The 14,126-nt window shown below is 39.3% G+C and overlaps 1 protein-coding gene across 16 annotated transcripts in view; it reads right to left on the reverse strand.

Moving 5' to 3' along the window:
• TTLL5 (tubulin tyrosine ligase like 5) overlaps window positions 1-14,126 on the reverse strand; it is a 331,666-nt gene that overhangs the window by 19,812 nt on the left and 297,728 nt on the right. For 2 of the 16 annotated variants that reach the window (XM_053601034.1, XM_053601032.1), the window contains one exon: window positions 282-454. The exons of 13 other annotated variants lie outside the window; for them this stretch is intronic. In XM_053601034.1, the coding sequence (XP_053457009.1) occupies window positions 300-454 (155 nt within the window). In that variant the 3' untranslated portion in view covers window positions 282-299. Of the gene's footprint in view, window positions 1-281; window positions 455-14,126 lie in introns of those variants that run through there. One more of the 16 variants, XM_053601042.1, reaches the window with a different exon arrangement.

Consider the following 14,126-nt stretch of genomic DNA (forward strand, 5'->3'; position numbering starts at 1 on the left):
TACATACATAATTTTTAAAAATGTGACATGTGAGGCTTAGTTCAACTTAATTTCTTATTTAAGTTGTCAAGTTTGCTATACTTAAAATTATATAAATATATGTAAGCAGAAAAAAAGATTGCATTATGAAAAGACTGTGGCCTCTGCCTTGGGTGCTTTCTTATTCTCTCACTGATTACTTGCTCAGGATAGGCCAGGTACCACATCATGAGACAGCTAGGGCTGCCATAACAAAGTGCCACATATGAAGTGAATTAAAGAACATAAATTCATTTTCTCACAGTTCTGGAGCCCAAAGTTCAAGATCCAGGTGTTGGCAGGTTTGGTTTCTTCAGAGGCCTCTCTCCTTGGCTTGCAGACGGCCGCCTTCTTTCTGTCCTCACATAGGCTTTTCTCTGAGTATGCACATATCTGGTGTCTGTGTCCAAATTTCTTCTTCTTTTAAGAAGTGGGACTGGATTAGGGCCCAGGAAATACAGTCACATTCTGAGGAACTGGAATTAGGGCTTCAACAAATGAATTTTGGGGAGGACACAATTTAGTCCATATAGCAGCCTTTAGAGAAACCAAATGGAAGAGGCACACCAATGACCTTGTGGAGTGACATTGGAAGCAGAATCCTGCCAGTTCATGCTTCAGATGAGATCACAGCCCTAGGCTGACAACTTGACTGCAACCTAGTGGGAGGCCTTGAGCCACAGGTACTTGGAAGCCTGACCCATGAGAATCATGAAATGTTTATTGTTTTAAGCTGTAAGTTTGGGGTAAGACTTGTTATGCAGCAGTAGATAACTAATACAACCAATAATCTCAGCCATCAACAAAGAAAAAACTGTTTCAACTGGAAAGCTTAAGCAAAGAATATTGGGGCTACTTGAACTTTTCCATTAATTGGGCTTAAGGTCAAGTATTTCTTTGCTTCAAACCTTCCTACAAATGAAATGAGTGTACTTTACTGCCAAAAGTAATTGAGTCTTTGATAACTGAAGATTAAGACTGTTGTAGGTGTCACTTGATAGAAGAAAAATCAAAAACCTTTCCCTAGGTAATGTCTCATCTAGCTTTCACAGCACCCCTTAAAGGGACACAGCAACTATTTTCATTCAAGGGGCCCCCTGGGACATGACAGGCACTAAAAAAATATTTCTAAATGAATATATTTCCATTTTATGATAACAAAGCTGAGTCTAGAGAGGTTAACTAACTTGTTTAGGATTGTACAGCTACTAAGAGACAGGAAAGGGAATAGGATCCAAATTCATGATTTCTTCTACTGAACAATTTAACCGAATATATTTACTGTTTGTACATTTCTTTCTTGAAGTTATAGGTAAAATTTTTTAAAAAATAATAAGTGTCCCACTAACATTTTAGTTGATGGTTTTTTCCTATGGGGGCTATGTTGGGATGAATAAGAAGTAAATACAAGCAAACAACTACTTTCTGAAAATAGTCAATTTATCAGTGTGGGTACAGATACCCTAGTTTGTTACTCAGCCACTTCTAAAAGATTTAAATTTAAATCTCCTTATCTTTTTAAAATCAGTGAGTAGTAGAGTTAATACCTTGGGCTTATTAAAGACAGGTACTCCACTTATGCCTGGTTTATTTTTTCCCACAAAGTTCTGGATGAATGAAGCAGCATAGCCTCTGAACATCAGGAGAAATTTAATTCAAAAATGCATGGAGTTTCTGTTTCCCCTTAGACATCCAAGGGGCAGAAAGCAGCATAGAAATAGTTATGAAAATATCCATAGTTGAGAAATTTTTCCACGTTATGAATCTGACAAAGGCTTGACAATTAGAATCTATAGAAAACTCAAACAATAAGAAAAGTACAAAAAACCTCTCTCTCTAAGTGGGCAAGATATTTGAACAGAAAATTCTCTGGGGATGACAGACAAATGACCAACAAGAACATGAAAAAATGCTCATTGTCTTTAATCATCAGGGAAATGAAAATCAAAATCACTCTAAGATATCAGCTAGCCCCAGCAAGGTTGGCCCACATCATAAGGTTACAAAACACCAGATGCTGGCATGGATGTGGAGAGAAGGGAACATTTCTACACTGCTGCTGGGACTGCAAACAAATCCAGCCTTTTTGGAGAGAAGTATGGAGAATCCTCCAAGATCTAAAAGTAGACCTTCCATTTGATCCCACAATCCCATCACTTGGTATCTACCCAGAAGAACAAAATTCATTTTACTTACAAAGACATCGGCACCAGAATGTTTATTACAGCTCAATTCATAATTGCCAAATGGATGCAACCTAAGTGCCTATCAACCCATGAATGGATTGATAAAACTGTGGTATAAGTATACCATAGAATACCATTCAGCCATTAAAAAAGATGGAGACTTTACATCCTTTATATTTACCTGGATGGAGTGGAAATACATTCTTCTTAGTAAAGTATCACAAGAATGGAAAAATAAATATCCACTGTATTCCATACTAATATGAAATCAAATATATAAACAATTACATGCTCATAAGAACAATAAAGGACTACTATAGTCTAGTTTGGGGGTAGAGGGAAGCAGGAGGGGGTAGGGGGAGGCGACTGGCAGAAGGTGGGATCTCACCTAATATGCACATTGTAATTGTAAGGGTGTATAACATGCCCCCTGAGTGAAGGGCTCTTCTACAAAAGGAACTGTACCCTGGAAGTGAGAACAATGTAACCCCCAAATTTGTACCCTCATATTAATTCGAAATAAAAAATAATAAATTAATTAAAAAAAATAAATAAATAAAAGAGAAAATACCCACAGTCTATAGGCTAGTAATACTACAAAATTTATCTTTTTTTTTTTTTGTAGAGACAGAGTCTCACTGTACCGCCCTCGGGTAGAGTGCCGTGGCGTCACATGGCTCACAGCAACCTCTAACTCTTGGGCTTCCGCGATTCTCTTGCCTCAGCCTCCCGAGCAGCTGGGACTACAGGCGCCCGCCACAACGCCCGGCTATTTTTTTGTTGCAGTTTGGCCGGGGCTGGGTTTGAACCCGCCACCCTCGGCATATGGGGCCGGCGCCCTACTCACTGAGCCACAGGCGCCGCCCTCTTTTTTTTTTTTTTTTTTTTTGAGACAGAGTCTCAAGCTGTCACCCTGGGTAGAGTGCTGTGGCTTCACAGCTCACAGCAACCTCCAACCCTTGGGCTTAAGCAATTCTCTTGCCTCAGCCTCCCAAGTAGCTAGGACTACAGGTGCCCTCCACAATGCCCGGCTATTTTTTAGTTATAGTTGTCATTGTTTGGCAGGCCTGGGCTGGATTCGAACCCGCCAGCTCTGGTGTATGTAGCTGGTACCCTAGCCGCTTGAGTTATAGGTGCCAAGCCTACAAAATTGATCTTAACATTGTCCAGAGACATTTGGCGAATGCTAACTCACAATATCAATAGAAATTTGTATTTTATCCCACATTCACTTATTGCTTAGAAGAGCAGCATGATACATTGGTAAATGACATAACTCTCAATCCTTTTTGGAGTTTATATTCTAGGCTAACAATTAAAGAAAGCATTTCGGCAAGTTCTATTATAGTGGAAGGTAAAGGGTGCTATAGGAGTTGGTGGTAAGAGACGGGATTTCTAGGAAGAGCAATGGCACAAAAGTTTGAGATAGCTTGCCAACTAGTTTAGAATGACTGGAATTTAAAGGTATGCATTGGGGGAGTGGTGGATGATATGGATAGGGAAAAAAAGAAGACCACAAAGGACTTTGGCAACCCGTTTTTCACTTTAACTTGATAAAACTTTCTAATGGGGAAGTGTCACAATCATAACTGTTTTTAAAAGATCCCTTTAAGAGAGGTGTGAGGGATATAGAGGTGGGATACCACTGAAAAACACTATGGCAATTCAAACAAAAAGTGCACGTGTCTGAATTAAGGCAGTGGATATCGTGGATATCAATGAGATTGGACTCAACATCTGAGAGGTACTTAAGGGGAAAAGTATAATAACTGACAAGCAATTGGATATGTGGGGTGAAGGGAGGAGCTTGAATGAATGTCAGGTTTCTGCCTTCACCTCTGATGAAGGTGAATAGGATGGGACAGGCAGAGAGTACCTGAGAGCATGGTGAGGTGAGTTCTGGATATATCATGCTTGAGAGGCCTATGAGACGTTCAGGAGAGATGTCCAGAGGTGCTGGTACATGGATCCCAAGGGAAGTGTGGGCTGGGGAAGTACAGATGTGTCCATGTTTTATGCATATGGTGCCCCCAGAATTGTGCAGGGCAAAACAAACCTGGGTGGCCACATGTGGCAGCCTTGGTGGACATACAGCTTTGGAATTGTCTGATACAGAAGTCAGTTCAAACTATGGGAGCAGACCAAGGACAGGGTCCTAGAGAATAATGTGAACATTAACAAGTAAACAAAGGATGAGGAGCTTCATAAGAGAGACTAAGGAGCAGGCAGAGAGGTGGAAGGGGGAAAGCCAATGTTACCAACACTCAATGTTGTTAAAGATTAACACTTTAAATATACAGATGATATGTCTCTCAACTGGATGATTAAATAAAACTGACCTTACTGATTTCTTAAAAGATTTATCATCAGCCATACTTTTTAAAGATGTTAGGACTGTCTGGCTAGGGTTGATGTGAGAATGTAGGTTTAGCCTCAATATTTATACCAGGTGAAAATGCTTCTTTCTCATGGTACTATAAAAGTACTTTCTTTGCCTTATTCTATTTTGGCATTTCCCCCCTCATGGAGTTTGGTTCCTGATCCAGGTGTTCTTTAAATTCCTTGTTCTCTGCATCTTTTCAGTAAATCTTTAATTATTAACATACACACTGAGTATACCTTGGTAGAAATGCTTGAGATCAGAAGTGTTTCAGGTTTTGAATAGTTTGGGGTTTTAGAATATTTTCATTATACTTACAGGCTAAATATAGTCTAAAAATCCCAAATCCAAAATGCCCCCAAGGGCATTTCCTTTGAGTGTGCCATGTCAGCACTCAAAAAGTTTTAGATTCTGGAGCATTTCAGATTTTGGATTTTCAGATCAGGGATATCAATTTGTGCCAACGTTTGTCAACATAAGAATTTATAGTCATTCTTTTGCCTTACTCTAAAACTTGAAATTCTACTTTTCTTTTTCTATGTTTATTCTCTGAATTATAGTTTAGGGATCTTTGGACTTATTTTGTTATTCCTAATATTGTGCTGAGCATAATTAATAGACCAATACACCCAAAGACCACTAAACATCTGAAAGGTGAGGGTAGAAAATAGAAGTCCTAGAAAACTTTTTCACATTTCTAGTTACAAGACTGTGGTGGTCTGCATAATTGCTCAGGCACATAAGTTCAGTTTTTAAAATCAAAAGTCACACTTGCTATGTATGAAATTTTTTTTTCCCAAGAATGAGATTTCAAAGTTGAAAAATTACATGGCATGTGACAGATTACATAGATTTTAGCATTCTGGACACGAACCTCGTTTCTCAAAGTGTCTTAAGATAGTAATCGGTGTTAAAGGAAAATGGTTCCAGGTCACATAAATTTGAGAAATGCTGGGTTAAAAATAAGTTTCTTTATCAGAAGACACCTCAGAGTCTTTACTTTGTGAACATACTTTGGAAAACACTGCCCTAATTTCACAGAAGTAGACCTTGAGCCCAAAGAGGTTTGATGACTTGGCCCAGCTCACACAAATAATAGCAAGGCTGAGATGAGCACCAGTTTTTCTGATTTTAAATTGTGTCCTCTTTCATCATATCACGCTGCTGGCACTTACTCTATTCTAAATAGTTCATGGAGAGCACCACACCAAATTGATGCCACTGATGCACAGAAATTCTGACTTCCAAGACTTAGAGATATCCTCCTGCTGTACCAATGACAAGATGATCTCTCTGGGAGTCTGTCAGCTGCTCTGTGGCCATGAAATAAACTGTGGGGGTGGAAAGGGTGGGCAGGAGGAGTTCCCTGGGATGATTTTGGATGCATAAAAGAAAAATGGATTTATGCCGAGGATAATTCCTGGAACAGATGTGAAACTGAATACTTCATATCACAATCCTGCCCCCACCCTTTCTGAAAGGGAAATGAAATAGCAGGATTAACCTGCTCTTCATCAGATCATGCTTTGTTTCTTTAAAAAAATCCCATGACCAGGGCAGATTCCATTTCCTGCTACTCCCCTTCCTGCAGCAACTAGGGAGGGCCCAGGAAGGGGGAGAAGCAGCTTTCCTCACGCCCTCCACCCCCAGGCCCACCTGACAGCACTGGCGGCTTAATGCTCTATCATCCCAGTTACCCTCAGCTGACAGCAGGTTTTCTCTGTCCACATGGCATTAGGAAGTAGTCATTTATAAATGTCATGAGCATCTTAGAATACTGATAAATACGTCAATCTGGGAAGAGGAATAAATTAGAACTAGTTTAATTCTAGTGCTCTCTGAAAAGAGCACATATAGATTAAAAAGTGACTCATAATGTGTGTGTGTGTGTGTGTGTTTTGCCATAAAAGCCAGGGTTTGTGAAGGAAATCAATGTATTTTTAAATAAAAATATAACATTTTGACCAGGCAATGACAGAGCAAAGCAGAAGTGTAGTGATGTGTATATATATATGTATTTTTTTAATTCATCACAAAGCTAGCTGTGCCACAATTTAATAACTCAAACAGCAAAGCATAAATTCTTCTATAAAAACTAAAAAGGAAAGAAAGTTTCTTAATCTTTGCTTAGCAATGAAATGTGTCTCTTCCTAATCATTCTGGCAGCGAGGCCAGGATCTTGAGGGAGTCAATAGCAGTTACCTTCTTTGTTGGGAAGTGTCAGCCCAGAGAAGATGACTGGTGCTCCACGGAAGTGCACACCAAGAGCATCCCTGAGAGCCAGTGGCTGGGTCACGTGAAGTATCTCTAAGAATCACCTTTCAAAGTCCAAAGCACTTGTTCTATCTTATCACAAGTGGGCAACAGGACAGTGTCAAGGGACGGGTGCAGAATTAAAGGGATTAACAATGGGAGGGAAGCAATTGGTGGCACAGTTAGCCCCATTCTCAGCTGCTCTTTCATGGATTTGGAGCATGAAGTGAAGCTTAAGACAATGAAACTATAGTCAAGGTCCTCCTAGCTCGGTGCTGACTAAAGCAAAAGAAATACCCAGGAGAGTGACACCTTTCCAAACAGGGAAAAAACAGCGAGGCCAGGTCCAGGGACAGCTGCTGTCTTTCAGGCACACCCCCTTCCTTGGGAGGGTAAAACTTTAGGGGCAAAGCTGGGCTCCTTGCCAATGGTTTAGGTATCTTTTTGCCTAAGACCTTATACACACACCTACACAAAGGAGGCAGCCAAATATTTGCTGAATGAATAAACATGACACGCTAATTTCTTAAAGAATTTGGCTAACATATATATACAATTTGACTGCTTTTGACACTGAAGGATTTTGTTTTGTTTTACTTTAAAAATATTAAGGTTCGGCACAGTGGCCCATACCTGTAATCCTAGCTCTCTGGGAGGCTGAGGCTGGTGGATTGCTTGAGCTCAGGAGTTTGAGACCAGCCTGAGCAAGAGTGAGACCCTGTCTCTACTAAAAATAGAAAAACTAGCCAGGCACCTGTGGTCCCAGCTACTCAGGAGGCTGAGGCAAGAGGATCTGCTTGAATCCAGGAGTTTGAGGTTGCTGTGAGCTATGATGCCATGCACTCTACCCAGGGCAACAGAGTGAGACTCTGTCTCAAAAGAGAAAAAAATTATTAACTCACTAAGGTTTATTGAGATATATTGCATATAGTAATAAAATTCACCCATTTTAAAGTCTATAGTTCATTGGTTTTCACTGTAGTTACAAAGTTGTGAAACTATCACTACAATCAAATTTTAGAATGTTTTCATTACTCCGCAAAAGAAACCTCATTGCCATTATGGTCATTCCCTGTTCCCCTCCCCCAAAACACAACCCTAGACAATCACTAATCTACTTTCTTTCCTTTTTTTTTATTAAACCATAACTGTGTACACTGATAGATTTATGGGGTTCAGCATACTAATTTGATATATAATGTTAAATGCTTACATTGAACTAAGTAACACATCCATCACAATTATACTCTTTTCTTAACAGTTTTGAAATGTACCATTGCATCAATGCACATTAGGAGAGGTCCCCCCAAATACCATCCCTCCTGTCTCCCCCCTCCCCTCTCTCTCCTCTTCCTTTCTACTGTCTGGACTATAGTTATGTTTTACATTTATATGAATCTGTAGGTAATTATGTATTGATTTTACAGTAGTATTGAATACATTGGATACTTTTTTTTCCATTGAGATACTTTACTAAGAAGAATATGTTCCAGCTCCATCCAGGTAAACATAACAGATGTGAAGTCTCCATCCTTTTTTATGGCTTAGTATTCCATCTACCACAATTTGTTCATTCATTCATGGGTCGATGGGCACTTGGGCTGTTTCCATGTATTGGCAATTATGAATTGGGCTGCAATAAACATTCTGGTGCGAATGTCTTTGTTGTAAAATAATTTTTGATCATCTGGGTATATACCTAGCAGAGGAATTGCAGGATCAATGGTAGGTTTACTTTTAGTTCTTGAGTATGCTCCAAACTTCTTTCCAAAAAGGTTGTACTAGCTTGCATTCCCACCAGTAGTGTAGAAGTGTTCCCTTCTCTCCGCATCCAAGCCAACATCTGTAGTTTTGGGATTTTGTGATGTGAGCTAATCTTACTGGAGTTAGATGGTATCTCAAAGTGGTTTTGATTTGCATTTCTCTGATGATTAAGGATGATGAGCATTTTTCATGTGTTTGTAGGCCATGCGCCTGTCTTCATCAGAGAAGTTTCTGTTGAAGTCTCTTGCCCACATAGAAATGGGGTTATTTGTTCTTTTCTTATTGATTAGTTTGAGTTTTCTATAGATTCTAGTTATCAGACCTTTGTTGGAAGCATAACCTGCAAAAATCTTCTCCCATTCTGAAGGTTGTGTGTTCACTTTACTGACTGTGCTCTTGGCTGTGCAAAAGCTTTTTAGTTTGATCAGATCCCAGAAATGGATTTTTGGTGTTGCTTCAATTGCCTGGAGGGTCCTCCTCATAAAATATTCACCCAGGCTCATTTCTTCAAGTGTTTTTCCTGCACTCTCTTCTAGTGTTTTTACAGTTTCATGTCTTAAGTTTCAATCTTTTATCCAGTGAGAATGAATTTTTGTTCATTGTGAAAGGTGGGGGTCCATTTTCAGTCTTCTACAGGTCACCAGCCAGTTCACCCAGCACTATTTGTTAAATAGGGAGTCTTTCCCTCACTGAATGTTTTTGATAGGCTTGTCAATCAAATGATAAGTAGCTGGGTTCATTTCTTGATTCTCTATTCTGTTCCATAAATCTACCGCTCTGTTTTTCTGCCAGTATCATGCTGTTTTGATCACTATAGATTTTTTTTGATCACTATATATTTATACCATAGCCTGAAATCTGCTAATGTGATACCTCCTGATTTCTCTTTATTTCTGAGTAATGTATTTGCTATTTGAGGTTTTTTCTGATTCCATGTAAAATGAAGCACTATTTTTTTTAAGCTCTTCAAAGTATGACAATGGTGCTTTAATAGGGATTGCATTAAATCTGTAGATTGCTTTGGGTAGTATGAACATTTTCACAATGTTGATTCTTCCCAGCCATGAGCATGGTATGTTTTTCCATTTGTTAACATCTTCAGCTATTTCTTTTCTCAGACTTTCATAGTTCTCTTTATAGAGATTGTTCACATCCTTTGTTAGGTAAATTCGCAAATACTTCATCTTCCTTGGCACTACTGTAAAAGGAATAGAGTCCTTGACTATTTTTCAGCTTGACTATTATTGGCATATACAAAAGCTACTGATTTGTAAGTATTGATTTTGTATCCTAAGACACTGTTGTATTCCTTGATCACTTCTAAGAGTTTTGTAGTTGAGTCCATGGGATTTTCCAGGCATAAGATCATATTATCTGGGAAGAGTGAGCCCATTTGATCGCCTTTTCTTGCCTGATTGTGATGGCTAAGACTTCCATTACTATGTTGAATAGTAGTGGAGACAGTGGGCATGTTTTCAATATGATATTGGCTGTGGGTTTGCTGTAGATGACCTCTATCAGTTTAAGAAATGTCCCTTCTATACCTATTTTCTTAAGTGTTCTGATCATGAAAGTATGCTGGATATTATCGAAAGCTTTTTCTGCATCAATTGGGAAAATGATATGGTCTTTGTTTTTTATTTTATTGATGTGATATATTACATTTATAGATTTGCATACGTCGAACCAACTCTGTAACCCTGGAATTAAACCAACTTGATCATGGTATATAATTTTTTTGATGTGTTGTTGAATTCTGTTTGCTAAGATCTTACTGAATATTTTTGCATCAATATTCACTAATGATATTGGTCTATAGTTTTCTTTCTTTGTTGGATCCTTTCCTGGTTTGGGGATCAGGGTGATATTTGCTTCATCGAATGTGTTGGGAAGTATTCCTTCTTTTTCTATGCTTTGGAAAAGGTTGTATAATATAGGTAACTAGTTCCTCTTGAAAGGTTTGATAGAATTCGGATGTGAAGCCAGCTGGTCCAGACTTTTCTTTTTTGGGAGATTTTGTATTGTCGATGCTATTTCAGTAATTCACATAGGTCTAATGAAGACTTCTAATTCTTTCTGGTTGAGTCTAGGAAGGTGGTGTGCTTCCAGGTATTGATCTATTTTCTTCAGATTTTCATATTTCTGAGAATAGAGTTTTTTGTAGTAAACATTAGGATTATTTGAATTTCTGAGGTGTCTATTATTTCCTTTAGTGTTTCTGATACCTAATATTACAGATTTTACTTTTCTGTTTTTGGTTAGGTTGGCCAAAGGTTTATCAATTTTATTAATCTTTTTAAAAAAACCAAATTTTTGTTTCATTTATCTTCTGAATGATTCTTTTATTTTCAATATCATTTAATTCTGCCCTAATTTTGGTTATTTCTTTTCTTCTGCTAGGTTTGGGCTTGGAATGTTCTTCCATTTCCAGTTGCTTGAGATGATCCATTAAGTTATTGGCTTCCTCTCTTTCTGTTTTCTTGATGAAGGCTTCCAATGCTATAAATTTCCGTCTTATGACTGCCTTTGCAGTATCCTACAAGTTTTAATAATTTGTGTCCTCATTATCATTTTGTTCCAAAAATTTGATGATTTCCTTCTTAAGCTCGTCTTTGACCCAGCTATCATTCAGCCTAAGATTCTTTAGTCTCTATGACTTTGAGTATGAAGATTCCTGTTGCTTTATTCATGGTGGTCCGAGAAAATACAAGGAATAATTTCTATTCTATTAAATTTGCTGAGGTTAGACTTGTGTCCTAGGATATGATCAATTTTGGAGGATGATCCTTGGGCTGATGAGAAAAATGTACATTTGTTTTATTAGGGTGAAATGTTCTGTAGAGGTTTGTTAAGTCCATTTGTTCTAGGGTCAGGTATAAGTCTAATATATCTTTGTTTAGTTTCTTCTTGGAGGATCTATCCAAAATTGTCAAAGGGATGCTAAAATCTCCAACTATTATAGTGCAGGAAGATATCAAGTTGTTCATCTCCATTACGATTTGCTTTATAAATTGAGGAGCATTCTAGTAGGGTACATAAATGTTAATTATCGAAATCTCTTCATGTTGCATGTTTTCCTCAACAAATATGTAGTAACCATCCTTATCTTTCTTTATTTTTGTTGGTTTAAAGCCAATTGTATCTGCAACTAAAACTGTAAACCTTGCTTTATTCTGGTTTCCATTTGTCCATATTATAGAGGTCCATCCCTTCACACTGAGTCTATTTTTATCCTTTAAGGTGAGATGAGATTCTTGTATGTATCAGATATCTGGTCTGTGTCAACCAGCCTATGCCTCTTTAGAGGACAATTTAAACCATTCACATTAATTGAGAGAACGGATAAGCCTGGTTGTGTTTTGGGTGTCATGTTTTTTGATGTTCAGTAGATATTTTTAATCCTTTCACCACTGTGGAAGTTGGGTTTTGTACAAAAATTTCTGAGTGAGTTTACTTTGGTGGTAGAGCATTGTGCTGATTATTGTGGAAGACGGGTCTGAGAATATCCTGGAGAGCTGGTTTAGTTGTGGCACATTTCTTCAACATGTGTATGTCATTAAAGTATTTGATTTCTCCATCCCAAATGAAATTCAGTTTAAGTGGATACAGGATCCTGGACTGAAAGTTGTTTTGTTTTAGGAGATTGAAGGTCGATGAACATCCTATTCTAGCTTGAAACATTTTGGCTGAGAGATCTGCGGTCATTCTGATATTTCTCCCTTTTGTAGGTGATGCTTTTCTTATGTCTGGCTGCTTGCTGAATTTTCTCCTTCATCTTAACTTTGGCAAAGTTAATCACAATGTGTCTGGGAGATGCTTTATTTGGACTGAGTCTTGCTGGGGTTCTAAAACTGTCTACTATCTGAAGTTCTGTATCTCTTCCAATGCTTGGGAAATTTGCCTCCATAATCTCTCAGAGTAGAGTATCTGTACCTTTGGGACCATCCTCTTCTCCTTCGGGAATTCCTATAAGACAAATGTTTGATCTTTTGGAGTGATCCCACAGATCTCTCATGGAATGATCAATTTTACTCTCCATTTGTCTGCCTCTTTGAGCATTGGGGAATGTTCAAAAGCTTTGTCTTCAGTTTCAGAGATCCTTTCTTCTGCCTGGTCAACTCTATTACTGAGGTATTCTACTGTATTTTGAAGCTCCTTGACAACAGTTTTCATTTCCTTGAGCTCTACTATCTCTTTTTTTATTATGTCCATATCTTTGGTGACTTTGTCTTTGAATTCATTAATATCTTGAGATAACTTTAGAACTACTCTTTGGATTTCAATTCCTAACTTTTCTTCTATTGTATTCATCTTATTTGCCACCCATATTCTGAATTTGATTTCTGACATTTCAACCATTTGTTTATGCATGGCATCTTCAGTTGTATTTCCTTTGTCACTCCTTTGAGGGGTTAATCTACTCTGGTTATTCATGTTGCCAGAGTTCTTTGTTGGTTCCACACTATGTTTACTTTCCTCCATTTGGTTATTAGAACTGGTAGGATGAGATTGAATTGGGGTTTTCAGGTAGTAGAGATAATCAGCCCCTTACCAAAGCGCTAGGCTTTATAACTGTGGCTTATCTCCTACAGCCTTACAAAAGCCCCTTTCAGATTTTGGCTAGAGACTCTGAGGACCTCCTTGGTAAGATAACATGCAAGCTAGCTCTATTTTGATATCAGCCAACCTCTACCCTATCCGTAAGAAGCCACAGTGTTAGGTTTAAATCTTGGCTGTGAAGGGATACAGACAGCTGCAGCACCCAGCCCCTATCCTTCAATTCTTTCCACTACAGAACTCTGAAGGTCAAACTCAGGGTGTCCCCAGGTGGACAGCCCTACACATGAGTTCCAATTAAATTGCCTCTGGCAGTGCAAACCCTGATCAACAGAGGGGGATCCAAGGGTCTCCAACGGTACAATTAGAACCAGGGATCCATGCCCCCACCCGCCAGACTCAGTCCACACTCTTGTCCGCTACTCTGCTCACAGGCCCAGTTGGAGCCTGGGACCATGCACCTGCCTGCTGATCTTAGTCTACACCCAGCAAGCCTCTGCTTGCCAGACCACTTGGAGTCAGGGCACCACAACCCCACCCGCAGGTCTCAGTCCACACATGGAAGGTTACCGGCTCTGCTGGAGTCAGAGAACCACGCCCTTACCCTCAGGACTCAGTCCACACTGAGCAAGCCTCTGCTTGAGGGTTCTGTTGGAGTCAGGTGACCATGCCCTTGCCCTCAAGTCTCAGTTCACACCTGGGAAGCCTCTACTTGCAGGCCCAACTAATGCTGGGGACCAGCCCTGCTTACCAAACTCAGTCCATATGGGGCAACCACTCTCTTGCTGTGGGCACCATCAGAGCTGGGAGTTCTGCACCCCCTTCTGCCAGACACAGTCTGAATTGAGGGTCAACACCATAACTGGCCGGGCAAAGTCAGTACCAGGGGACTGCAACTCCTCCTGCCGAGTGTCCCCTTTTCCCACACCTTCTTTCTTCCCCACTAGTTACAGATTCTGCCCTAATGG

Source organism: Nycticebus coucang, chromosome 9 (genome assembly GCF_027406575.1).
Source record: "Nycticebus coucang isolate mNycCou1 chromosome 9, mNycCou1.pri, whole genome shotgun sequence".
Classification (NCBI taxonomy): domain Eukaryota; kingdom Metazoa; phylum Chordata; class Mammalia; order Primates; family Lorisidae; genus Nycticebus; species Nycticebus coucang.